This window comes from Elgaria multicarinata, chromosome 2 (assembly GCF_023053635.1).
Source record: "Elgaria multicarinata webbii isolate HBS135686 ecotype San Diego chromosome 2, rElgMul1.1.pri, whole genome shotgun sequence".
Classification (NCBI taxonomy): Eukaryota; Metazoa; Chordata; class Lepidosauria; order Squamata; family Anguidae; genus Elgaria; species Elgaria multicarinata.
Genome location: NC_086172.1, coordinates 32,177,644 through 32,204,492, shown reverse-complemented (window position 1 = coordinate 32,204,492; position 26,849 = coordinate 32,177,644). Strand labels below are relative to the sequence as shown.

Genomic DNA, 26,849 nt, shown 5'->3' with positions numbered 1-26,849 from the left:
CGGCAGAGTTCATGTCCTTCACCTTCCTCTGTGACAGTCTGCAATCAGGTGTTGTTGTTTTTTTTAATAAAAGGGGTTATTTCTTATCAGATTTGGAGGCTACACAGGAACCTTCATCATCCTGCAACTATTTTTGTTTGTTCTCTAGGCAAACTACCTAGTTCCCCCACAAGCTGAGAACTTCAGTTAACTGCGGCCAGCACAATCAGCTGGTGGAAATAGAGAGGTAATATCCCAAATCCACCACACATTTCCTTTGCAGTAAGCAAACACCCACGGGCCAGTTGTAATTAGCTGGATCACTGCCATGGGTGTGAAAACATTGATAAGAGAGGGCAGGAAAATGGGCAGAAAGAAATGAAGGTGAATGTATTTACCAACCAAATGGAAACAGGACAGAAAACTATGCCAACAGAGTGCCCATAAAAACCAGTACATCGAAGAGCAGTGTCAGATGAAGTATCAAATATAGATTACAATATAAAAACCAGACAACAAATAGATGGCAATATAGAAATCAGTATTGTGAGTGTCAATAGCTGTAGCAGAGATCCAGATTCAAATCCCTCCTTAGCTATGAAATTCACTGGATGACATTTGGTCAGGCGCACTATCTCAGCCTAACTTCCTTTACATTATGGGGAGGAACAACCATATATGCCACCTCGAGCTCCTCGGAGAAAAGGTGTGGGTATATTTATATCTATCTATATTTATAGATATACATATGCAATAAATGGACAAATAAATAATATTTTTAGCATCGAAATAGCTTGCCATTTCCCTGAGTTAGGCTATCTTTAGCTCAGCTGCACCAAAAAGAACCTTTAGGAGAGTGAAAAGGAAGTTAAGGTGAGGGTTGTTATTTTCAGTATTTATGCAGCTGCCCTCCAATACATTGAAATGCAATGTAACACAAAATTATTATTTACAATATACCTTCTGACCTCGTCATTCTATGCCTCATTCAGCTGAGGTTATTCTATATATGCCAACACACCCACGTATTCATCTCCTCTGACTAATTTTTGCACTTGATTGTAAGTAAGTAGATTATGAATCTTCTGCTAACTAAATGTTATGATGACATGGCAGCAGGAGCAAAATTAAGGCAAGGGGAGAGAGTTTTGAAAGGAGGCGGCGAAAATTTACCTGGAAGGCTTTGTCCACGTATGCAGCTTGTTCCAGTTTAGCTGCCTCTCTAAACTAATGTTAGCTGACCAGGTGCAATCTCCTTGTATATATATACTTACATCGGTCTAGGAGTACTGTATATCTGTGTAGGTCAAGCTGATAAGATAAAATTATCGACGTTAAACAAGAACTTTCCAAATGAATGGACTGTGTGACTGCCACATGCGCAAATCTTACACCATCACTGTTCTATACTTTCTCAAAGAGAACTCATTGGATAGGATGTAGTTGGGATTAACAGGGTGGGTTTTGTTTTTTGTCCATATCTGTTGCTGATGGAAGTTACTATTTTTGGAGTCTTGCAATAACTGAGTAAGCGCAATTAAGTTGCTTTCAAGAATTGCGGTTTCTTCCCATGTAGGATTAGGCTATTCTGTGCTTTTAGCAGCAACTGTGTTATATATTTTAGTACTCTCTAGTCTAGATGTTTTATTGCTTGTTTTGTTAGTTTTTATTGATTTCTGCTGTTTTATCATTGTATATTTTTGATTATATGGGACTTTATTGTGTATGCTGCCTGAAAGGTGGCCTAGAAATATTTTAAATAAATAGAAATAAATGAGATAGGCATACTGGTTTTAACATCGGGCGGGCTGACTGTGACGCCAAGGCTGCTGATAGACAGTTCCATCTGGGACATTCACACCAGTCAGATGACATCAGAGGTCCAATTAGGTTAATATAAAACTCCCAGGTATGCACCTTCCCCTAAATCTGGAGAATGATGGGAGTTGTAGGCCTTTTTTCCTGTCTCAACATGTATAAGATTGTGCCCTTAGTGTCTGAAAATAATTTTGTATGGGAAACATTGAGCTGCAGTTTTCTTCACTGAAGTATATAATATGCTCGTTTTTATCACACTAGGTCCCTTCGTCCCTCCCTTCATGTATTATATTTCCATCTGGCTATCAGATTACTGTTATCCAAATTTTTGACTTTTACATGTTTTCTGGCTTAAAATTACCATAGTTACTGTTCATACTTCTGTTCTTTCTCCTCTGAGGAATCTGTTGAATAGGAATGATTCCCATAAGAGCTGGAATGTCTCTGGTAAATAATTGTAATTGGTGCCAGAGTAAAATACGTATTATTTTCAGTGTGCAGAGTTAAAAACAACTTTTCGTGTTGAAGTTATGTGCCCAGAGGGTCTACTGTCTATATGCATATTGATAAGCTGTGTTGACGATGGCAGGTAGATTTGCTGATTTGCCTCCTAGAAATAAGGATTAATGTCACAGTTTCTTAGCTAGGAACTGTGATGCAGCCACCCAAACTGCTTAAAATAGCAAAATAAAAATTTCCATGTCACTTTCAAGATAATCCTTCATTTCTGCTGCTTATCTAATATCTTTTCTGCAGATCTGATGAGCGGATTTATAGGTTTACTCAAACTGTTATTGGTGGATGTGCCTGAACTGGAAAGACCTATACCATGTTCTTTCCAGATCGATTTTCCACCAAGCGATTAATGAAGTTTCCCTTGCACAGCCTAAATGAAAATCCAACCATGAACTAAGGATAATTCATAGTGGGATGGGTTTATTGTTTAGAAACTATAGTATAGAGAATTGTGATATGAATATAAAGATGCTTGACCCTTATTAACTCATGTGGGTTTCCACACAAACCAGGAATTTAAACCTTGTTTGGCACAACTGAAACAGTCCGATTACTAGAAGATTATGAAAATTCCAGTTTATTACAAAATGGGGGAAATTGTTTGGTCAAGCCAATCCCATACTAGGCAGAGAGCTGAAATATGGCATAGATATAGTCCAATACACCAGGGTGTGCCGAGACATTTTGCTCCCTGTGGTGAAGGAGAAGATACTTCTCCTGCCATTCCATGTACAGAAGTTGACCACACTGTCAATTGAATCTAATTTCAACACTGGTGTGTAGCAGCATCTCCACTCCACCCAAGGGCATCAGGCTGTCTAAGAGGGCTCAGAGCAGGTCATGTGGCACACAAAACTCTTGTCTTCCAAAACCTCACTGCCCCCCCCCCAACTGCATCCACCACCTGAGGCAGCTGACTCACTCTGCCTAATGGTAGAGCTGGCTCTGCAAGACACTCTGATTACTAGAAAACTTTAAAAAGGGGATATTTTTACATTCAGCAGGTATGGCTCAAGACATAAAATTTCCTCCATAACAGAGGGGATCAGCAGTCCAGTGCAGAGTAAGCAAAACCACACGTAGGACAGAATTTTGGACTGCTGGTGTTCTGTCTGCCCTTGAATCAGCTGGAGTATGTTTCCAGTAGCAACCAGGAAAGTCACATGTGTCTATGCTTGCAAATTGAGATGGCTATCTCTAAAAGATATAGAAGCTATGCTTGCTGAAATTACTATTTATTTATTTATTTATTTATTACATTTTATACTGCCCAATAGCCGAAGCTCCCTGGACGGTTCACAAAAATTAAAACCATGAGGAACATGATAAAACAACCAATAATCTAAAAACCCAAATACAAAATACAACATAAAAATAATAACATAACAAAAAAATGTGTGCAGGTAACAGGGCTGCTTGCATGGCATAGGGGCAAATCATGGGTTAATTAAAAACAAACCATGGGTTAACCAGTGGGTTGTTTAGCCTCTAAACAATCCATTGTTCTGGGTTTACGTGTCATGCTGACAACCTCCGATCGCACTAATCAGAGGTTGTTTACAGAAACCGGAAGCAGCTTGCAGGTGGCACCCATCTCTGCGAACCATGAGTTAAATAATCTATGATTTACCTCCATGGTGAACTGGGCCAACATTGGATGACGTTGTTGGATGTTCCAGTTAAATGTTGAGCAGTTACAGTTCTTATTGCTTACAATAAATAGGTCTCACCAGCTTCTTCCAATGCTCTCCTGTCTAACATATGCTTGCTTTTTGTGAGGATTGGATTATACCAGGTCACTGGATTGTTTCTAGGAAGAACAGGAATAGTTTTGTTAAGTTTTCTGTCACATAAGCAATGCAACTGCCTCTCAAAATGGGAGCCACTGTTCCCCCTGTTTTTTAAAGAACATTTCTCAGCTGCAAAAACTGGTCCCCATCACCTTCCAAGTATTTTTTCATTTGTAAAACATAAAGGTGTAAGCTAGAGCCAAAGAAAACTGGGATTAGAGAAGCCTCATACAAATTGTCCTGGTTTGCAATACATGAGGTGCAGCCGTTAAAAAATGGATGGCATGAATTTCTGCTCAATTAGTACCCAGGCTAGAACTTTGAAAAATATGTTGTGTGGTGGAAAATCTCAGCCCTCTTCCAAAATAGTTACGGACCTCAAGTGAGGCAAAGGATTGGTGTTTCCATGCTTCCTTGCTATCCCAGTGGCCTCAGAACGTGGCCTGGTGCAGTTTAGGGAACTCCACAATTCCATCCATCTCTTCTGAATTTCAGAAGAGCTGAATGGAATAATTTCACTCCGTCTAATTTTGTTTCCTAGCAGAACCATGTGATTTTGCCTAGCGCTAATTTGGAAGTGCTCTAAACTAGTAAAGGTCTGAAGAAGGCTTCAGAACTCGGGGCTTTTCCATTTAGAAAAGTTATGACAGGGGGGAACATGGTAATCGTATACTAACATAAAGATTCATTTTGCTCCACAAATGGTAGATCATTATATCAATTCCAATGTCTGTCATGTCTAGCCCTGCTCCCCCTGGGTTGGAAGAAAGTGTTTCCGGTGATCAATCAGAATCAGACTCTGAAGTATAGGAGTTGGCGTCAGAAACAGGCCAGCCTGTACCAGTGTGGGGGAGAAAGCTCTCACGGGCTCTTCACCAACTGGTGGTGAACTCTCTCCAGAGCTTATCTCGTCAAGGGCAAATATACACAGTCAGTGGGAAGCCAACATTCTTTCAAAGGAGAGAGCACGGATTGGCTGGCCAATCCTAGAGTATGTCATAAACTAAAACGAGCAGAGCTAAAGGAAGGCGAGAGAAAGTCAGCCCGGCTCGCATCACGTCAGAAGCTGCCTCAGAACTAGTCTCTCTGAGGTTAATGCGTATTGGGAAAAAGCTTTCCATTCTTCTTGAAAAGACAATTGTCTTGCTTAGTTTGAATAGTTTTGCGTAGGGGAAAGATCCTAGAGATTAGACTCACTTCAGGTGGGAAGAGATGTTTATTGCTTGAATACAGCTTTGTAGGTTACTTAGCAGGCCTCGTTATTGTTTTCCCAAGAAGGCAGGAGGTTCAGAGAAACAGGACAATGTCTCGCTATAAGTCTAGAGTTCATTCTATTGTTTAAAATTAATTTATGTTGTTATTCCGTTTCTAAGCTCATCTTCTAGCACCACTTCCTCTTTTCTCTTTCTTGTTCCCGAACACCTATTGTACTTCCAGGTTCAAGGACTTGGGTTTTTAGATTGTTGGATGTTTTATTGTGTTCTTAATGGTTTTAATTTTTGTGAACTGCCCAGAGAGCTTTGGCTATTGGGCGGTATAAAAATGTAATAAATAAATAAATAAGGACTATGAGTTTGGGCTGTTGCCTACTGCTCCCCGTTTTGTATATTATTATTATTATTATTATTATTATTATTATTATTATTATTATTATTTCTTACCCGCCTCTCCATTTGATTGAGGCAGGAACAACAGTAAATATAAAATACATAAAACTGAATTAAGAACATAATATACATTGTAAAAACATCCTAAAATTCCCCTGGATTCTAACATTTCTCCTTGATCAATCCTATTCTGCGCTGACCATGAGGGAAGCCCACCCCAAGACCAGTAGCAGTGACCACGATACCTCTCTCTGTTCTTCTGTGGGGCTGTTGACCTATTTATTCCAAAGGGCTAATCTGCTTAGCGTGTTTGAGACGGCGAGGATCACCCGGAGTGCAGAGCTAATCAGCGCCCCTGGATACGAACACTGCCTACTAGCAAGGCGGAGCCAAAGATATTTTTTGCTACTTTTACCAGGGCTTCTTTTTGTACCAAAAAGACAGGGGGGGGGGGAAGTTCCGTTCTTGTGTCAGTGTTTGTGTCAGTGTGTTTGTGTGTGCCTTTTGCAACCTGCTTTGTCAAGTAAAGTTTGCTTCATGGACTCAGTCAGCCATTCTTGCTAACAAGAAGGAGATGAGAAGAGGGAGGGACAATGAGTCTTGCCGCAGTGCTGTCTAGTAGGGCTAGCCTATCTGGCAAAATGGTGGGGGTGCCAGGGGGAGTGGGCCAAAAAAATGCTAGTTGGCCCATGCAGGCGCAGGGTTACAGGTTCATGAAGCAGAATTCCTGATCGGCTCAGGTGTGCCTGGGTGTGTGTAGCAGGCCTTCCCACCTTTCTCAGTGCTGGGTTAAACAGGATTTAATCCCGTGACTCCTTTGCACGTAAAAAGTGAATTCTTCCACCTGTCTAGGGCTCCTTCTGCAGCCCTGTACTCCAGGCATCTTTGGCCAGCGGTTGAGGCCATGGGTGAGGGGAAGACAAACGCCCCATGGAGTGACTGATGTCTGTCTACTCCTGTGGCTGAATGGTTAAGGAACTGCTATGTGGAGCTTGCTGTGAGTCCCAGGAGATCTCTCTCTCCCTCTCTCTCCCTCTCTCTCCCCCCCCCCCAACATGGCTTCGTTTTTCCAGGCATGCAAAAGGAGACTGCTGCCCTTCACTTGGCTGCTTGGCAGAAGAATAATTTCCTTCCCAGATGGGTCTTGAATTTTGTCCCAGTAGAGTGTGTGTGTTCTCTGCATGCATCCTGCCAAGGTAGTTACGTGCTTGTGAAGCAGTGGTTGTGAGGAGCATAAGAATATTCAGATGCCTTCCTTTAGGGAGTCTGGAAGTAGCAAAGCCATTGCTGCTGACCATGCCTCTAGGGTTGTATTTTGAGTGTGGGTGCTGCGGCATTGTCATGTGTATGTATGGGGGGGGGGGCAATGCAAGGGGTATACTGGGTTCCCATCATTCTAAGTTCATTGGCTTCCTCTTTGTGGGTAGTATGTAGACAATGAGCTCCATCAGACAAGCGCTTCATTGAACACTCGTTACTGGGCACTCATGGATTTTTGCAGGTCCCTCTCACGACGTCATCTGCCTCCTGCGCACCTCTTGCCCCTTCTAGCCTTCTTTGTGTGACAAAAACATCCCAGTAAGTCCATCTTATTTTTAAAGATGGAAGTTGCTGCTATCTCCTGCTGTGTACAGGAGGAGCAGTGTGATCAAAATGGCCCACTGAATGGGCCACTTGCACATTTTTTACTTCCTCTTTCAAAACAGGAAGTAATGAGCAACAAACACATGGGCAGAGACACAACGGTAAGCAATTGCGATTTCCCCCTGTCCGATAATGCTCATTGTCACACCAGCAGTTTGTTCATTGGCTCATTATATGTGGGCATAATCACTGGCACAGTTCATGATTAGTGGGCACTGGTGATCTTTCCAGGAATCCTAGGGGCAAGTTTGTCATTTCCCCCCTATTCTCCTGAGCTGAGCACACATTGGATATGATACTGTTCTGCTAGTATAGTAGTGTATCTCCATTCCTGGTGTAATATGAGTATAGGATTGCTCTGTAAAGCTCTGTAAATTAGTTAGAAAATGAGTTTATCATTAGGTATAGTTGAATCAAGTGCCCAAGAGCCAAGTATTTTCAAGAGACTAGAATCTGTGACTAGCAAAAAGGAGCAAGTTCAATAAGGACATAAATGATCATGTTAAGTTAAACATTGATGAACCTCATGCAATGTTGTGATTTGCATTAAAGTGGCATTCACGGTAGGAGTACAAAGTATACATAAATTGTGTTCAATGGACTGGGACATATGCCTCTTCCGCCATGACTGAATGTGGTTCCTGAGTGCTGTGAGTCAGTGTAGGGTTTGTACAGTGCAAATTGCTTCCTCTTACATCTCAGTAGCAGATGATGCAGAATGCCCTTTATTATACTAGGCTAATGTTTTATTTTCAAAGTATTAAATGCACAGAGCATTGTACTGACAGCACAGTATACAAAGAACATTACACCATTGATATCAGTATAGATAATAATTATTCTATGGCTTTCAACCTTTTCCTGGCAGGGCTCCTGTATCTTTAGCAGCTTCAACTGAGGAGGTAAATCTCAAGCAGTCCCCTGACATGGCGGTCCAATTGGGAAATGCTTCTCCTGTTGAATTTCTTCATGTTACCCTGATGTTTAATGGCACAGGAGTCCATCATGATCATGATACACCCTCCAAAATCTCAAAACTAGAAAGGAGTTACTGAAAAGAATAAAATATTCTGGTGTATTTGTGTGTTAGTAAATCCTGTTTTTTTTTAAAAGGCTTTAAGTTTTCAAGCTTTAAAAAAATCATTATGTACAGCCGCTAGCATTGAAGCAAGGTAGAAATAATAAATATTATTATTAATGTGCTGAGGATCTTGCCAATGGCTGAAATTCACAAAAGATTACTTCCTTGATCCTTTAAATTATGTGCTTCTGCCTGATTAGGGAAAAATGCATCCTCTTCTGCACCTACTGTTACACATCTATGCACATGTTCACAATCAGCAGACTGTGTGTGTCATATTCATCTGGAAGCAAGTGTGTGATATGCTCAGTTTTCACAGTGGGCCAGGCCATAAGAAATGTAATCATAGCCCTCTCTGGCTGTGCCTGACAGCCAAGCAACCTATTACAAAGATGTAATTGACACTGCAATCAAATATATGTCTAGTCAGAAGTAAGTTATATTGACTTCAATAGGGCTTACTCCTGGAAAAGTAGCCATGGATGCTGCCTTTGTGCAATTCAGTTAACCAGTTAGTTTTAGAGAGTTTCAGTAAACTCAGATAATGTTGCCTGATGGCTAATTCATGTGATTTTGTATAGTAGGTTAAAACTGTATTTGAAACAGAAATAAATACTAATTTGCAGACAAGTATAGGGATTTTAACAAGAGAAGCTCTTCATGGGCTCAAAGTGAAGCCTGTAGCCCTTTAGGATTGTGATTTTGTATATGTTTTAAAGTTTATGGTCTTTATGAGCATCATCACACAGTGTTTTGTCCCTCATTACTTCCTCTTTTAAAAGAGGAAGTAAACAACATGCAGTGGGCCGTTTTGATCACGCTGCTTCTCCTGCACACAGCAGGGGATAGTGGCAAGTTCCGTCTCAAAAAATAAGTCGGACTTACTGGGGTGTTTTTTGTTGTTGTGCAGAGAAGGCTAAAAGGGGCAGGAGGCAGATGACGTTATGAGAGGGACCCGTGAAAATTCGTGAGTGCCCAGTAACGAGTGTGCAATAAAACTCTCCTCTGATGGAGCTCCCAATCTATAATTGGCTTGATTATCTATAAATAACCTAACTTTTTTGCTTTATTAACCACTAATATTTTACACAAGTCTGGGCATTCCAGAGATTTCAACCCCAATATATTAACTCTTGAGTTATAAATTACTGCCAGTATGTGGTTTACTGTATCGTTTGAGGTTTCTTCTTCTTCCCAGAAGGTGGCAGCACATTTGGTATGTCATGAAAGTAAATTGTATCCATGGTAACTATAGCGTGACATTACAGCTGTTCCTTCGATTTCTAACACATTTGAAATGAATCAGGAATAGAAAGTGCTACATATGTAATATGTGCTCAAATTAACACTTCCAAGGAACACTTAACTGTTTCTGTTACCACATTTTCTTAAAAGGTGATAAGTGGTCATTTTATTGCTGCTGGGCTTATTGTTTTCATTTTTGTTTTGTTTTGCCCTTTTTACAAAGGGAACAAAAGGGTACTCATTTTACAAAGGGTACTCATTCTGCCTCCCGTTTTCGAGGCAGAAAAAAGTAATATGCATCCTCCCTGCTAATTTTAGTGATGCTCTTGTCGTCTGTTACCTCATTTCAGTAACTCAGTCAAAATTCATGGATCTTGTTCAAACTTTAGGAAAGAGAGAGGAGTCTTTGCATTGCAACCATGAGAAAGGAGAATGTAAAAAATGTCTGGGCCTGTAAGATGAAGGGAGCGGCGGGAAGCAGGCACAATGACGCTAAGCTTTCAGTGGGACGTCTGGGATAAAACCAGTGTTCATATATCTAATCCAATTCTACAGGCGAATCGTATAGCTACGTGCCCTCCTGAGCGTCCGCCTGCCCGTACCCATCTGTCCTACTGACTTGTCCTTGTTTGGGCCTCTGGGCAAGCTGTTGGTCGTTTTCTCTTAGCACTCTCCCTCCTCTTGCACTCTTTTTGAGGGGAGATGTTCTGACTTATCTAGCCTAGTCTTGAAAGTGTACACTTTTACTAGGGGTGGGTGGGGGAAAGTGATGTCTAGCGTGATGTCTTCTACTGTTACTTTCTACTGTTAGTTTTACCCTACCCTGTGCCTGCTTACCCTACCCTGTACCTGTTTGCATTCTCTTCCCCTCCTTATTGTTTTACTATGATTTTATTAGATTGTAAGCCTATGCGGCAGGGTCTTGCTATTTACTGTTTTACTCTGTACAGCACCATGTACACTGATGGTGCTATATAAATAAATAATAATAGTGTATATCCACCCCCTACCCCCACAAAGTCTTAAAAAGGTTCACATATTACTGTGGTGAAAACTTTCAGAAGCTTCTGCCGCCAGATCTTCTTTGAAGTGCCACAACACAGCTCCTCTCCACTTTTTTTTTTTTTGCGTTTGATATGTCCCGGACTAACATGGCTACCTCTCTGGGACTAGCCTCGAGGGTGTATGCATTGTTTGTGGGGCGAGGGGAATCATCAGTTTTAGGGTCCACTATTGTGTGTAGAGCTCTGTTGTAGAAAGTAAAGGATTATTGAGGCAATCCATGGCTTCAGGGACTGACTACAGGCAGCCGAGGCTGGATTAGCCCCGGTTCTTTCCTCCTAAATTCCATTCTCCCTCATCACCGTCTGTCTCTTCGTCACAAAATGCTCTTTTCTCCCAGACTGAAGTGGTCAGCTAGGAATCCTATTATATATTCACTGACCTCAGGACTCCTATTGTGTTGCAAGTTTGATAACTTATAATTGTGCATATACATTTTAATCAAGAAGTTGCATTTGAAAAGACTCTCGCGGCTGGAAGAAGCGGCGGCGGCGGCGAGTCTGGGCGACGGCTTCGCCTCCTCCCCGCCGTGCCTCCCTTTGGCTCTGCAGGCCCAGCTCCAAGTGCGCCACATCTTCTACTCTTCTGAAAGGGGGCGGGACGAGGCAGAGGAGAGTTTCAATTGACGTGCGGGATAGACCAACCACCTCCGAAAGCGCTTGACGGTTACGGCAGCCGCCGCCCAATGGGGTGGGCTCGGAGGCGGAGCCCGTTGGGTGTGAGCAAAGCGCGGTCGGTTGGTGGCGGCTGAGGCACTTTCCTCCTTTCCCCTCAGGAGCAGCGGCGAAAGAAGGCGCAGAAAGGCGAGCGTGAAGAGGTCGAGCGGCGCAGAATGATGCGGCTCCGGAGTCCCGCGTTGTTGAGGGATCTGCTGCGGCTCAGCCAGACTGGCGGGACGACCTTTAGCGGCGCCGGCTTGGGCTGTTGCCGTCGCCTGGCGCTGAGGTGGCTCCATCCCGCTTTGCCCCCTGTTGCCGGCTGCCGCCCGCCGGGATGGTTAATGGCAGGCGGCGGCGGCCGCTCCTTATGTACCCGCTCAGAGGGAAACCTGGAGGAGCCGGGCAAGGGTCCCCCACAGCAGCAAAAGAAGCAGCAGCAGGAGGCGGCGGCGGCGGCGCCATCCACGGAAGCCCCCGCCTCGGCCGCCGGCGATAACAGCCACAGCTCAGGCCCAGACGTAGAGGCAGGCGGCATAGGGGAAAAGTGAGTGGCGGCGGCAATGAGGGAATGGAATCGGGGTGTGGGTGTGGGGTGGCCGAGGAAGGCCACGCGGAGAGAGTGAGGGGGGGAAGAGGAAGGATGCTCCGGGCTGGTAGGCGCATGCCTGCCTGCCTGCCTTCGGCCTGTTCGCTTCCTTCCCTCGCACCCTCGACATGTGACAGGACGCCGTGTTGTATGCCAAGATGGGACAACTCCCGGCTTCGGCTCTTCTAGCCACCCTAAAGAGGCGTGGGAAGGACAAAGTGGAGTTGGAGTTGGGGTTGCTTCCACCTGCAGCCCGCCAAGTGGCTTGGGAGGGAGAGGCAGAAACTGGGGCTTCTCATCCGGTCACCGTCCTCCTCTTCACGTGTAAATTTCCCCTGGAGATTGGAATCTCTTGTTCTGTATGGTCAAATTAAAGGAGTTGGGGATTTCCTGGCCCTACCTCTGGATTCGGTGCTAGGGGAAGGTTTTCGGAAATCATAAAAGAAAGGGGGGGGTAATAGGATGGTGCCTCTGAGCATGTGCTTTTTTCACGACTGAGTAATTCCAGTCAGCCCTTGCACATCTGGTACTCATAAGCAGTGGGTATCCAGCTCAGAGAGTGTAGTTGGCCTCTCATTATCTTTGAGCTCTTGTATCTTTCATTTTAAAAATTGAAATTGTATCTTGTATCTTTCATTTTAAAAATTGTTCATGTAAGAAATGCCTTATTTTTGGAATATGCTGATGAAGGCTAGTTGTGGTTTCAATGCTTCTTTGCAACAGTCGTAAGATGACTGACAGTGCAATCCTGGGCATGCTTCTGCAGAAGTCCTGCTATGTTCAGTGTGGCTTACCCTGTAGTAATTGTGACTACTTAAAGAAGAGTGAGTTACCATCTTCCCTTTTAGGTATATGCGTATAGCATAAGGAGATAAACTGTTCTGTTGGGTGTCTTGATCTAGCGAATGTATAGTACGGTGGGTGATCTCTTGCATGTGGTATAGGCAAATCTCTTCAGATTTGGGCATGCAGTGATTAGCTGTATCTTTGTACAGAGTGAGAGAGAGGATGAATTCAGGAAATTTGTCCCTGAAATGCCACATTGGTTGCTGTGTCATCCTTTAGCCTTCTTGAATGAGTTTTCCTGTCTCCTGCTTGTTCCTAGCATCAAGAACTGAACATTGCATATATCATGAGCTGAAACATCTATTTTTAACAACAAAATAATGCATTGGAGTATTGGATGTAGCTTTTGAAGAATCTTCCAGTTGAGTTAGTCATTCTTTAGCTGTTGTGCTGTACTAGCAAAAGAGACAAGCAGAGAGGTATCTTAGAATGAACTGGGTTGTTGTTGTTGTTACTGTTATTGTTATTATTATATTTATTTATATCCGCCCTGAGATCCTAGTGATATAGGGCGGGATACAAATGTTTTAAATAAATAATAAATATTCCGCCTTTTGCCCAATACTGGGCCTCAAGCCAGCCTTACAGAATTTAAAACATATAAGACTTTAAAGTACCACAGAAGTTTTTGTTTTTCTCCCTAGGATAGCACCATGATAAATCACTGCTTTTTTTATAGTAAGGATAATATTGCTGCATGAAGAAATATGTATGTAAATTACTGGTCTCTTTGTATTAAACATGATGCAGATTTACTGTCTCTCATGGAGAAGTTAAGGGGGAAACTGAAACCAGTGACAACTGATGACAGTGGATAATAGTTCTATCTTGATTGTTTTCTCAAGGGTGTACAGTTTCCTGTTAAATTAAGTAAAATAGTTTAATTTTCAGTGCTAGTTTAGTTAACTGTATGATTGCTGACATGAGTAGGCATTACTAGAGGTCACCTTTAAAGCTTAGTCCAAGACAGTTTACAAATGCATCCATGAGCAATATCACCTTCCAGAAAGCAGCTATGTTCTAAGTTGCTTTACTGCAAGTAATGATAGAAATTGCATAGCATGCAGATTAATCTGCTTTGAGAATTTAATGGGGTAAAGAGTTAATGGAAAGGTGAGGCAAAAATTATTTAAATTTCATCTCCCATGTCCAGAAAATATGAATTGGTTTCTGGAGCAAATAAGGGTTAAATAATGACTTCTGTCGATAGGATGCAAAACCAGATCTCTTGGTGCTTATTTTAATTTAGTACTGCAGTGCTCTTAGTCTGTGCATTTTGCATACATTTGCATTATTGCCTAAAATGAATAGAAGCTAAGGATTCTCTTGGCTGAATAAATTTAAAGTAACAAGAACTCTTTTTTTTTGCCAGTTCTCCTAAGGAGTGTAATAAACTATATTATTGTTTATAATAGGAGCAGAACATATTAAAGTGGTCTGCTATCTTTAGAAGATGGTACTGTTGAACTTATTAAACTGTTCAGTTTAATTTGGAAAAGTTTGTGGAAAGTTCAAGTCAAAGGCTTACTCGCTCTGAGGCCCACACTTAGTTATGATACACAGTTGTATGAATCTTTCTCCCAACTTTGCTTTTAAACCAAAAGCAGCCTTGGGAAGCTGTTGAGTTTGAGCGGAGGAATGATGGGAGGGAAGCCCTTCCTTACTTTCCCCCCTCCCTTTCCCCCTTTTCTTTGTGTGGTTAGTTTGTTGTTGTTTTGGTTTTATGATTATAACCCCCCATTTGTTAGATACAAATCTAATAAATAAAATTTTGTCTTTTCTGTCACCTCACTTGTTGCTAAAACCAACAAACATTCTGCTAAGATACCTGTCTTCACAGCTAGAAAGAATTATGTGGAGTAATGTCTAGTTAATTGCATGACTTAATCTCCTATATTTTTTTATTTGATGTGAGAGAGACTAATATAAATACTTTAGTATGGGATTGTTTTCTACTTGCAGTTGTAATTAGGTAACTTGCTTTTCATTACAGTGCCTGTTGCAATTTTTAGAGTGTGTATGGCAACTCTAAGGGTTGGTCCTTGACTTTTAGGATAATGTTTTAGGCCTTACTTCTTGTTGGGCTTGAATATCTATGCCTATGTATATTGAGAGTTCTTGTGGCCAACAGCTAGATTCAGAGCTTTAAGGAATCTTGTAATAGCTCAACTTGCAGTCTTAACATAGCTGTAGATTTTACACATGAAGCACTCTTGCAAGGACCTGTCCAACTATCTGTAGTGATGTGGCTTTTCTAGAAAATTTTGGATTAGAAAACGTTGCTATGCAAATTAGGTTAATTTGCACAGGGTAACTTCCATCAGAACATTTTTACTTTGCATTGGAAATTTTTATGATGTGCTAGATCAGCCTTCCCCAACCCGTGCCCTTCACATGTTTTGGACTACGATGCCCAGTATTTCTGACTATTGGCCATGCTGACTAATGGGAGTTGGTCCAGCACATCTGGAGGGCGCCAGTTTGGGGAAAGCTGCCCAAGGGAGTGCTCTAATTTGCATGGTTATTTTACTTGTATTTAGTAAACAACAAAGCTAGAAAATAGTGCCACCTACTATTTTTTTCTACCAATAGGTTATAAGTATTTGACCTGAACTATTTGAGAAAAAAATTAAGCACACTTACATGTGATTTAAATGTTAAATTATGTTGAACTTTATATTAGAATACTTACTTATGTTTAGGTGCCAGTTACGTCCTTTTTCAAGCAGACATTTCATTTCTAGTCTGGCGCTCTGGTTATTAAGGTGACTCTTTTTTTTTAAAAAAAAAATAGAATATAAACCACCTCAAAGTATCTGTCAGTTGGGCAGTATGTAAATAAATAATTGCATTGTAAAAAATTGAAGAAAAGAGCATGTGCTTCCTTTACATAGTTTAAATTTCAGTGGGGGTGGGGGAGAACAAAAGTACTGAAAATGATTCACACTAATAAATATTAGCAACCCAAAGAACTGTGCATGATATACTGATAATTATTCATCTATAACTCTGAAACTGCCAAGTTTGCCCTATACTTTATTTGCAATTGGCATCCATTTATTACTGCTAATGAATTCAAGTAATGGGAAATTTTCTGTGGAAAAATAAAGCACCAGAACATTTTCTGCCCCAATCACAGGCTCTTAAACATTTGAGTGTAGACATTCTGCTTCCTCAAGGCAACATATTTCATAGCTATACATAAATTACAATTGGGAAATACCTCCTACTGTAACTTTGATTCCCTGCATTATTATACTTTATTTATTTATTTATTTATTACATTTCTATACCGCCCAATAGCCGGAGCTTTCTGGGCGGTTCACAAAAATACAAATGTTTCTTGTCAGCAATAGGGTGAAAAAGTACTTTCCTTGACATTTTTGAGATCCTGTTAAATCTGTTAGAATCCCTCTCCCCACAACTAAAACATCTTTGCTGTTCTCCCATTTTATACTTGTGTTACTTGGGTGTAATGTCTGCTCCCTCATCCGAGTAATTGATGAAGCTGTTGAGCACCGCAAAACCTAGCACTAATCTTAGTGGAATGCTGCTGGATACTTCTTTGAATAAGATGCTCATTCATGTATTACTGCCCTTTGCATGCAGAACTGCAAAATGGTCCATGGTCAAATGTTTCTCAAGGTAGTGTGTGTGTGTGTGTGTGTGTGTGTGTGTATGTGTGTTTAAAAAATATATGTGGATGTGGAACTAGGTCAAAGTCTTGCTGAGGACTAAGTAGCTGTAGCAACTGCATTGCTCATCTGTTAAACCTGTTGCTTCATCTAAGATGGAAACCATGTTGACTGCCACAACATTTCTTTATTCTGGCTTCTGTGACTCCATTTTTTCTGGATGTTTGAGGTTGAGCAGCTTCATAACTCTCATAGCCCTTTGAGTATTGGAAGTAGAGCTAACAGTATTGTAATTCAGACCTATTATGGTTAATCTTTAGGTGTTGCTCAAACTAGGAACACCATGTATTTAGATTGAAGTGTTTATGTGTAAGGACAAAACTTTAATATATTAAGGTAGAAACAAAATTACATCTTATACAATAAAAATGGTTCCTATGAACCTTTTGTAGCGGGAGGAGGAGAACCTTAGATGACTTTAAAGGGGGATTAAACAAATTCATGGAGGATAAGGCTATCAATGGGTACTCGTCATGATGGCTGTACACTACCTTCAGGATCAGAGGCAGCATGCCTCATAATACCAGTTCTGTGGGGAAACAGCAAGAAGCAGAAGAAACGCAGCAAGCTGTGTTTTTTCCCTGAGCCCAAGACTTCTAGAAAAAAAATGAATTTGTTTTTTTTCTTCAAAGCTTTCTGAAAAGTTTCCAGTGCTCTAAATTCATTGGGATCTGATCTGGCATACTTGTTTGCCTATATAGTAAACAACATCATAGTATACCGTGTTAATTTTGCATACTATGTATAAATATCTTAGAAGTATTTCCTATAGCTAGTATTTGAACTGAGATATTTGATTAGGAAAACATAATGCCATCCAGATGTTTTGGACTGCAACTCTTATTATATCCGACCATTGGTCAAGTTGGCTGGGGCTGATGTGAGTAGTCCAACACATTGCTAGGGCACCAGGTTGGGGGAAGGCTGGTCTAACCACTATACTTCACACCCATATCAGCATAAGGAAAAATTCTGCAAACCTGGCAACCCTCTAGAACAGTATGGGATATAGGATGGAGGGCTGTAGTAAGTAGGAAGGATCAGCAAAAAATTGGGTGCCCCACCTTCTGTTAGCACAAAACAGCCATTGGACACAACCCAATATCATTACACCTAAATAACCAAATCTATCTCTGTGTATGGTACAGTACAAAGAGTTTGCAGTTTTAAAATGTAACTTTATTTTTTTTAGTTTTAAAATGTAACTTTATTTTTTTTATTTTCTATATCGCCCAATAGCTGAAGATTGACAAAAATTAAAACCATACTTAAAAGTACAACCACAATAAAATTGAGCAACAATGCAAATATTTAAAATATAGACTTAAAACAGCAGAGCTAAAAGGCCAGGATGCTAAAATACCGGGAAAATAAAAAGCTCTTTACCTTACTCTGAAAGGAGTACAGTGTAGGTGCCTGGCAAACCTCTCTAGGGAAGTCATTACATAGGTGAGGTGCCACAGCAGAAAAGACCTTCTTCCTGGTAGCCACTTGTCTCACGTCCTTTGATAGGGACTTACGGATAAGTTATAAAATTGTTATCTGTTACCAAATAAGCTGAAAGTGTAGCTAGAAATGCTTTACATATTCAGCCTATAGGCAAAAAATGGCAGCAAATCATGGGTTAATTAACTAACCTATGATTAGTTCTAAGGTTAGCTTTGTGTTATTTAATCCATGACTAACCCTTCATGTCAGGGTTTGCATATCATGCAGCAGCCTATGAACAGAGGTTGATTATGCAAAGCAGAAGTGGTTCACATGAGGCATATAACCTGGCAAACCATAGGTTAATTAACCCAGGATTTGCTGCTATTAAGTGCATACTGGGTCATCGGCTCTTTCCAGCGGTAGGGAACCTGCCACCGGGGAGCTGGATCTTGTGCTGTGCTGAAATTCATCTGCCCCTCAGGAGAGCTTTGAAAGAGCATATTGGGCTGGCTGCATATGCCCAGATCATACCTTCAGAGCTCTCCTGGGACAGGAGGCTGCTTAATTGGAGGGATGCCTTTGAAAGTGCAAAATGGGTCATTTGTTAACCAGAGCCCAATCAATACTTTCAAAGCTTTCCTCAGGTGGAAGAGGTGCCTTTTACTTTTGTATGGCCATTTATTTATTTATTTATTCTGTGGGTCAATGGCCCCTGATAGAAAAAAGTTGCCTCATCCTGCTTTATACCATCCATTTACACTGAGGAACTTTATAATGTCCTGTTAAACTTCTGAAAAACAAGCAGTCCTTTTGATCAGATGGACGTTTTCCCATATCTTAAATGCATCTTTTCACTTAGATAATGAGAGTAACAGCATTCCTAATCCCATACTTAGAGATACAGTATAAAAAGAGAGTGAAGGTTGCCCTGGGTTATCTAGTAGTGCATATGGATTTAAAGAAATATGGAACCACTTCAATAGTTTAGTGTTGCTGAAGATTCATAACAAAGGGAGTACTATTTTTCTGTTCTAGCAATAAAACAATAGGAAGGCTTTGTAATCCTTATCTTTACCCCAGGACTGTCCTTGTGGGAGGTGATCTGGGTTGGGAAAGCTTCCAGAAAATTTCTCACTGCTATATTTTTCTGTGAGAAACATTTTTTAAAAAGATACTGCTTCATAGTAACCTCACAGAGAGTTTTGAATAATAATAACAACAACAACAACAACAACTACTACTACTTGGGAACAAATCCCATGGAACTCAATGTGGTGTATTTCTGTATAGACATGTATAGGATTCCTTTGTTAATCTTCAGTGCAATCTCCCCCTTAAAAGCTAATCTGGTATGTAAAGTGTATACTATCAAGTTGTAAGGTGTAGACAATCTCTTTTCTCTCGAGGGCTGCATGTAGTGGTGGGTTGGGTACCACATGCCAGCAGTGCGAATGGTCAGAACACGCACCCATAAACATATCCAAACACATATATCCTTCTGTTTCTTCTTGCTTGTTCTCTTAATCAGGATATTGTGGGGAGGTAAGAGTTAAACGTCCCTTCCCTAGGGAGGGAAGGCTTTCCTCTTCCTGTTTGGAGTGAAGAGGTGGCTGCTCTACCCACCTTACTTCAGCATTTCATCTTGAGAATAAGATTCTTTAGGAAGAAACCCTGGAGGGTTCAGCAGGCTAGAATAGCAGAATATTCTCCAGCACTCCATACTCTTGATTCCCCCCCCACTCAAGAATAATATTCTTGGGAGGCAAAAAAGTTGTTTTAGGCCCCCAGGGGAAGTAAGGTATAGGGAAAAATGTACAGAAAGAGGAATTTGGGGGTAGCTGGGGAACCGATGGACCTCCAGAGAAAATCCTGAGGGCCTCATGTGGCCTGCATATTGTCCACTTGTGGCTTAAAATAGTTACACATACTCTAATGAAAATAATTTCCAAGTAAAGATTTGAATTTGCTTTGATACCATTAAAACCATTTAAAGCACTTTAAACCACAATATACTTATTTTAAAGCTTCATAGGCTACTTTTTAGGATAAACCCCCTCCCAAGGTGGCTTCCAAATAAAACTGATTATTAAGGAAAACAATCAATAACACAAGCATAAAACCATCTAGCCCTATAAAAATAGTAAAATCCAATAAATAATTACAGCTAAATGCATCATAAATCCAGTAAACCAATAAATTCAGAAGAAAGCTGTGGGAAACAAATGAGTTTACAGCTCCTTTTAAAGTCCTGTAGTGATGGGGCTCGATGTAGTCCAATTTGCACAACATTCCACAGAACTTGGGCCACCCTGTAAATACTCTCTCCCTTGTGCCTACCAACCCGGCTCTTGCAGGTGGGCATGTAAGTAGGGCTATAGAGGTAGATTTAAAAGTGCATGCAGATTGATATGGGTGAAGGTGTTCTTTCAGATAGCAAGGTCCCAAAACATTTAAGGCTTTAAAAGTCAGTAGCAGTACTTTAAATTGGGTTGGGAAAGCTGCAGGAATATGCCCTGGAGCAAGGGTAGGCAATCTTTTCAAGCCCTCGGGCACTGTTGTCATGCTTTTTGGCCATGAGGGCATATTTGTCTTGTGGTCATTTGGCCCCGCACATATTTCTTTTCAGAATACTGTATTTGCTACCCCCTTCCCCTTTGCTGGGATTCTGTCTTTTCTAGCCCCCCTTTCTCCTCCAGATTTCTTTTTACCTCACTCTCCCTGAATTTACTTTCTTCTTCTTTTTCTCTACCATTTCTGCTGCATATCACTGTTTTCCTTCCTGCCACTACTTCTGCCATCTTCTCTGGATTTCCCTACCTCCTGATTTCCTCCTTCCACCTCCCTTTCTGCCACTCACTGCTTTTGCTGCTCCTCCTGCCCCCTGCTCTGCTCAGCTGCTGCTTCTGCTGTTTTCACCAACCTGCTTGCTTGCTCAGCTGCTTGCCTGTTCTCTTGACTGTTGCTTCTGTTGCAAACGCCCACCTGCTGTTGCTTGTAGGGGTAAGGAACTGGTTTTGGTGGGTGCTGTCAGGGGTCTTGGCGGGTGAATACAGTGCCCATGGGTGGTGTGTTTCTGATTCCTGCCCTGGAAACTTCAGTAAACCATCTGGATTCATCAGCCTCATGGGGTAGACCATCAAATTCAATCCAAGGTTACAGGTAGTTTGAAGATGAAACTTCATCAAATGATGGTCTGGCTGTGATAATGGAGTCGCTATTGGCTCCCCCATCCAGAGATCACCTGCCTTAGTCCAGTATACAAAGACAAACCCAAAATGAGTTCTGTCGCATGTATTTGGGCCAGATATAATTTGAGACAAGACTGTAGTTAACATATTGGCCATGAAAACTTGAGTCTTAAGGACCTCACTACCATGCTTAGTACCATCTCCATCACCCCAGGCAGCAGGTGTGGGGATAGTACAGCATTAGAATACAAATTCTGTCTCGGGTTCCAGACACCTAAAAACTGTCTTATTGTTGGACAGTGTACCTCACCAGGGAGATAGAATTGTTATATATCAGTCACTGTTGTTGAGTCTGGTGCTCAGTCAGGGAGAGGTGTATTCCTTCCCCTTCATCCAACCAGGTCTTGGTGACACAGGCTGTTAGTGTGGCTGTTCTGTAATCCAGTCAGAGGTGATAGCTCCTCTTCCATTAGCTGACCTGGCATTAATTAACAGGAAAGATTACTAAGGCTGGGGCGGGGGTGGTGGACCAGAAGGGGAAACATCACATAGATGTCTCAGTTACCTTCCCTCTAACCAGTGTCATCAACTATCTCTATTGTAACACCTCTGCCCTTCACCACACATGTAGCACCCCCTTCCTTCCTTGTAAACACACAACAGATTGTACTTAGCCCAAAGACCCCTCAATCCGAGCCCCAACCCAAGTATTTCTTAATATCCTTCCAAAAATGACTAACCCCTCACAGTGGCTTCTGGTACTAGCAGCAGCAGTTCAGGGAAGCCCTGGGAAATAATGTAATGGCGTCCGTCTGAACTCCAGGGGCAGGGAATTCCAAAGAAAAAGGGCCACCACTCTAAAGGCTCTTTTCCTGGTGGTCTTTTCAACATGAACTTCAGCTTCTCTACGTAGGCTCATGACTTCGTCTCAGTGCCAGAAGGCTCATGCCTTAATTCAACTGCATTTAGCTATTGGAAACAGTTCTGAGATATTTCTATACCATGTAAATTAACATAGCATGCTCCTGTTTTGTTACTTTGTTTACTAAACTAAGACAAATATATTAAATAGGATCTGAATGGGTTCTAGGGCAGTGGGGAAGGTCATCAACCTGTCAATTTTGCTAATGGTAAACTGAGGCTCAGAACTTGTTTCAGATTCACTTGTACCAGGTGTTTGAGAGCCAACACTGTGTTTGCTATGCCACAGTGCTGTCATGTGTTCTGCCTTAAAATTAGCGTGTCTATATATTTTTCAGATATAAACTTTGCAAGAATAAACACTCACTTCCACGTAGTAGAGATAACTGTCCGCTTTGTATCTTAGCTCTTTTTGGCATATGCTGAATATGTGTTTTTCTAAGTGTTTAATGATGCTAAAACACTGCTCTTAGGTTGAACAAACATTACATAACATTATTGACCTGGTGAATAGCGGGAGAAAAAGCTTGAACCGCAGTTTAAACTGATAAGCTTTATCCAAGAATAGTCCATTTAAAGTATTTTCTGTATATAAATTGAATGTTTGCCATGTTTGCTTCATCAGCTGGTTCAATGTCATGGCTAAATATTGGGCTAGTCTGCTTGATTTAACTGCAAGAGGTGTGGATGATACACATGTGAATGATACACAACCTATAAAGTATCACTAAATTGAACTAAAGCATAATGTTTGGAATTTTGAATACTAGATTTGTAACCTTAAAAGTATGCTTTATGCATATTTTTTCAATTGGTGCATGCTCTGTGGAATGTAAAACTTGCAATAAAGCAGATTAATGCGTTACACTTTTTTATAATGTGTCTTATCCATGAGAGAACATTTTCCCTTGAATTATACATTCTTACACCATTTCAGTGACTGAATATTTTATGTCAATTTATTGGGAAGATTGTGGAAACCAATTCGTAAAGAAATGGAATTGCCTGTAAACATCTAGCATGAATGTTAACACTCTTTTGCAGAAAGATATTTAAAGCTTTTAAAAATACCTTAATTTTTTTTTGCAGAAGATACTTAAATCATTAAAATACTTGAGAAGCTCTTTATTGAATTAAAGTATACAGAAAAATAATAAGCCTGTTCTCTGAGGTAAGGATTCAAGGGTGATCATGCACTAGCAATGCTTGCTTCATGTCAATAGCACTTGTTGGTACAAAGGGAAACTTGGTAGCAATGGCAAAATAAGTTTTTCCCCCTTTAAAACAAGGCACAAGGGGGAGTGCACACTTGTTTTCAAGCAAAACTGCATTCCTGGGAAGCTCCCAGGAGCATGATTTTGCTTGAAAACCAGGCTTGTACTCCCCTAACACCTTGTTCTAAATGGAAAAAAACCACTCTTCTGCCACGCCCAAATTTCTTGTTGCATGAGCAAGCACAGTTGATGTTGAACCAGCATTGGTTTACACTAGAGACTATTGGATCTTTCCCAGAGTCTTTAACTCTGTTCTTTCTTCACTTGGGAAATATCTCTGAAGACTGAGAACAGTTCCATACTTGGTTTTAAGGTGTGCAGTTTCATAGTAAAATATTAAGAGAAGCTGTTATCAGGCTGAGGGAGGGGAAAACTTTGCATAATACTTAGCTTTATTTTGTAATTATCTGGCAAGGTACTACAGAAGTACTGGATGCTGTTAGGTTGATGAAGAATGGAATTGAAAAAGAAACACAGCAATGGAAACTTTTGACCCTCCAGATATTAGATAACTCTCATTAGACCGAGTGAGAAGGGCCAGTTATCAGGACTGATGGGAGTTGTGGCCCAACAACATCTGAAGGGCCACAGGTTTGCTACTCCTAATGCAGCAGACGTTGCTTTTGATATCAATAAAACACTGAAATCCTAGCTTGATATGATAAATTAATACAAAATTGTCCATTTGTATTAGGGGTGTTGTACATCTTTGAGGGCTGAATTCTATTTTGGAGACCCTGTTGGGGGGCTGCATTCCAGTGGTAGATATGGATGATGGCAAAATGGGGTGGGGTGAAATACTAGAATATTTTATCTTAAAGCTCTTATTTGCTTGTATGTAAGCCTTAAGAGAGGCATTTCAACCTTTGAGAGTTGGGAAAAACTGCACAAAATCCAGGAAACCATGAAATGATCAGTGGCCTGGTGAGGGTGTGTGACCATCTGGGGAACTCCAGGTAGGATGGATTTGGCCCATGGACTTAAGGTTCTGCACTCCTGAATTCCATCTTTATAAGAGAAGAAATTCAGTTACTTAAATAGTGGTCAAATATGCTTAAGGCTTACTTTGAAACAAATCCCATTGAACTTCATTTGATTTAATTCTGACTTGGGGTGTGCAGCTTGCACTTTAATTATTTCATTGGTAAACTGTTAAGAGGATGACCTAGGACTTAATTTTAATTTCTCAATTTTTCTCATATCTTGTTTCTTCTTAGTAAGATAAAGCAAGGTCTCTTACCTAGTTTGGAGGATTTGCTGTTCTATACTATTGCAGAAGGCCAGGAAAAAATACCAGTTCATAAGTTCATCACGGTAAGCTTTTTTTGGTTTTGAATATCTTAGCTGAACATTTTTCTTTTGGTACTTTTGAAAAGGAATGAATATCATAAACGTTCTAATAATCAATTGATGGGAACGTTATTAAAGATGAACATACCAGATGTTTTAAGTTTCGATAAATGGCTGTACATAATATAATGGGGCTGTCTGCACGACATGACAGCCCACCATAGATTATTTAACTCATGGTGAGGCTGTGATGTGTGCAGCCACCCCTGCTTGGAGGTTGTCGTGTCTTGCAATCCCAGCGAAAGTTGTTTAACCCTCACAAAACCCATGCTTGTTGGGTTTGCACAACATGACAATTCCTGGGTGGGTTTGCATATGCAACCTGCCATCCATGGGTGCAGCGGGTCATCTAAACCTGGACATTCTGCTTGTTTATGTTGTAAAACCAAGAGTACATTGATGTATATTTTCTAAACATGGTTATGAATAGGCACTGAAAAACAGCTGCTCTGAAAATGAATTTAAGAGCAGATGGTGCTTGGAACTAGTTGCATGTTATCTGAATCAATGTTCAGAAGAAAAAAATATTTGTGATATTTTTTTTATTTTACAGGCTCTAAAATCTACAGGTTTACGTACATCTGATCCAAGACTGAAAGAATGCATGGATATGCTAAGATTAACGCTTCAGACAACATCAGATGGTGTCATGCTAGATAAAGATCTCTTTAAAAAGTAAACAGCTCTTTATTGAACTGAAACAATGTCTTAAAATTTGCTGCATCATCCAAATGATTGATAGAGAGTACTTTTGCTGTCAGTATAGCAGATAAGAGAGCATGCTTATGATCATTCATTGAGGAATAGATAGATTTTTAAAATATTGGTAGCACAGTGTTGTCATATATAGATAGATAAAACATTGGTAGCACAGTGTTCTCTCTCTCTCTCTCTCTCTCACACACACACACACACACACACACTCACTCTCTCTCTCACACACACACACACACACACACACACACGTGCACAGTGTTGTCTATATTACTTAGCATTATATTAGATCACTGTTGGGGTGCAACTAGATGTTAATTGCTTGATTGCAATTAAGGTATCAAGTTTTTAAAATTTAAATAGCTGCTGGAGTGGGGGACTGATCAGCAATGGGACTTCTGAACTGGTTTTACCCCCCCCCCCCGGAAAAAAGTTGCTGGTCTTCCTGGAAGAGAAGCATGATTATGAATTAATAACTATAAATATTTAGACTCTGGGCATATAATGCAGAAACACTGTTCTGCTTAGTTATTACTAGCTTTTTGGGAAAGTTCTAGGCATTTATGTCTTTAAGTGATTTTGCTTAGGGTGTTTACATTTGTGTATAGAGCCAAACAGAAATCCTTCAATTTCACAATTGTTTCTGTAAGCAGTTATAAAATACATGTCTATGAAAGGCTTATGGGCTGCATGTCTATAAGCTTTGGATTATGCTATTGAATTGTAAACATACTTGCCTTAATTATTATAGCAACCATTTATAGGCATGTTTTTTCAGGAAATAGTAAGTTGGGAACTACATTTTACAAGTCCTATTTTCTGATTACTTAAAACATAAAGCAGTATACAGATCTTATTCTGAATAGCTTTTTTTCCAGACTTTTAGAGTGTCTGGTTCTTCTGATTTATCAAATCTTGTATAAAATAATACTTTGCCATTACATAATATACTTTAATGTATAGGTGACTTTTAAATAGTTAATTGGCAGTGGCTCAGTTCAGACAACACATTGGTCAACACGGTGTGAAAACTCCACTCAATGGTTGAGTTTTAAGGACGTATTCCCCACACAACATGTTCTAACTCCACTGTTGCGTGACTGTGGCCTACCATGGAGTTGAGTAATGATTGGCTGTTCTTTCACTCTCTCACCTCCCCTGGTCCTCCTGATAGTAGCCCATCAGCCATTGCTGCAATAAATAAATAAATAAATATCCCGGTGACTCTCCTAGAGCGGTACTCACTCCTTTCGTCACTCTTGCCAGGGACCTCTGTAGCCAGTGGGAAGATCAACTCAATGCAACGGAAAACTCCACAGAGCTCTCTAAACAACACGCAACACAACGGTTGTGCAGGAACTCTCCTCTGCAAAGCGTGGATATTCAGCATGGAGTGCTTTTCCAAAAAAACTCCACCATGGTGGTGTAAAAACTCCACTGTGG

The 26,849-nt window shown here is 40.8% G+C and overlaps 1 protein-coding gene across 2 annotated transcripts in view; it reads left to right on the top strand.

The window, feature by feature from the left end:
• The first annotated feature begins 11,518 nt into the window (after positions 1-11,518).
• Positions 11,519-26,849, top strand: part of GLS (glutaminase) — a 78,299-nt gene continuing 62,968 nt past the window's right edge. Inside the window, exons 1-3 of one of the 2 annotated variants that reach the window (XM_063116248.1) lie at positions 11,519-11,945; positions 24,560-24,656; positions 25,246-25,367. In XM_063116248.1, the coding sequence (XP_062972318.1) occupies positions 11,575-11,945; positions 24,560-24,656; positions 25,246-25,367 (590 nt within the window). In that variant the 5' untranslated portion in view covers positions 11,519-11,574. The remainder of the gene's footprint in view (positions 11,946-24,559; positions 24,657-25,245; positions 25,368-26,849) is intronic. The other variant, XM_063116247.1, reaches the window with a different exon arrangement.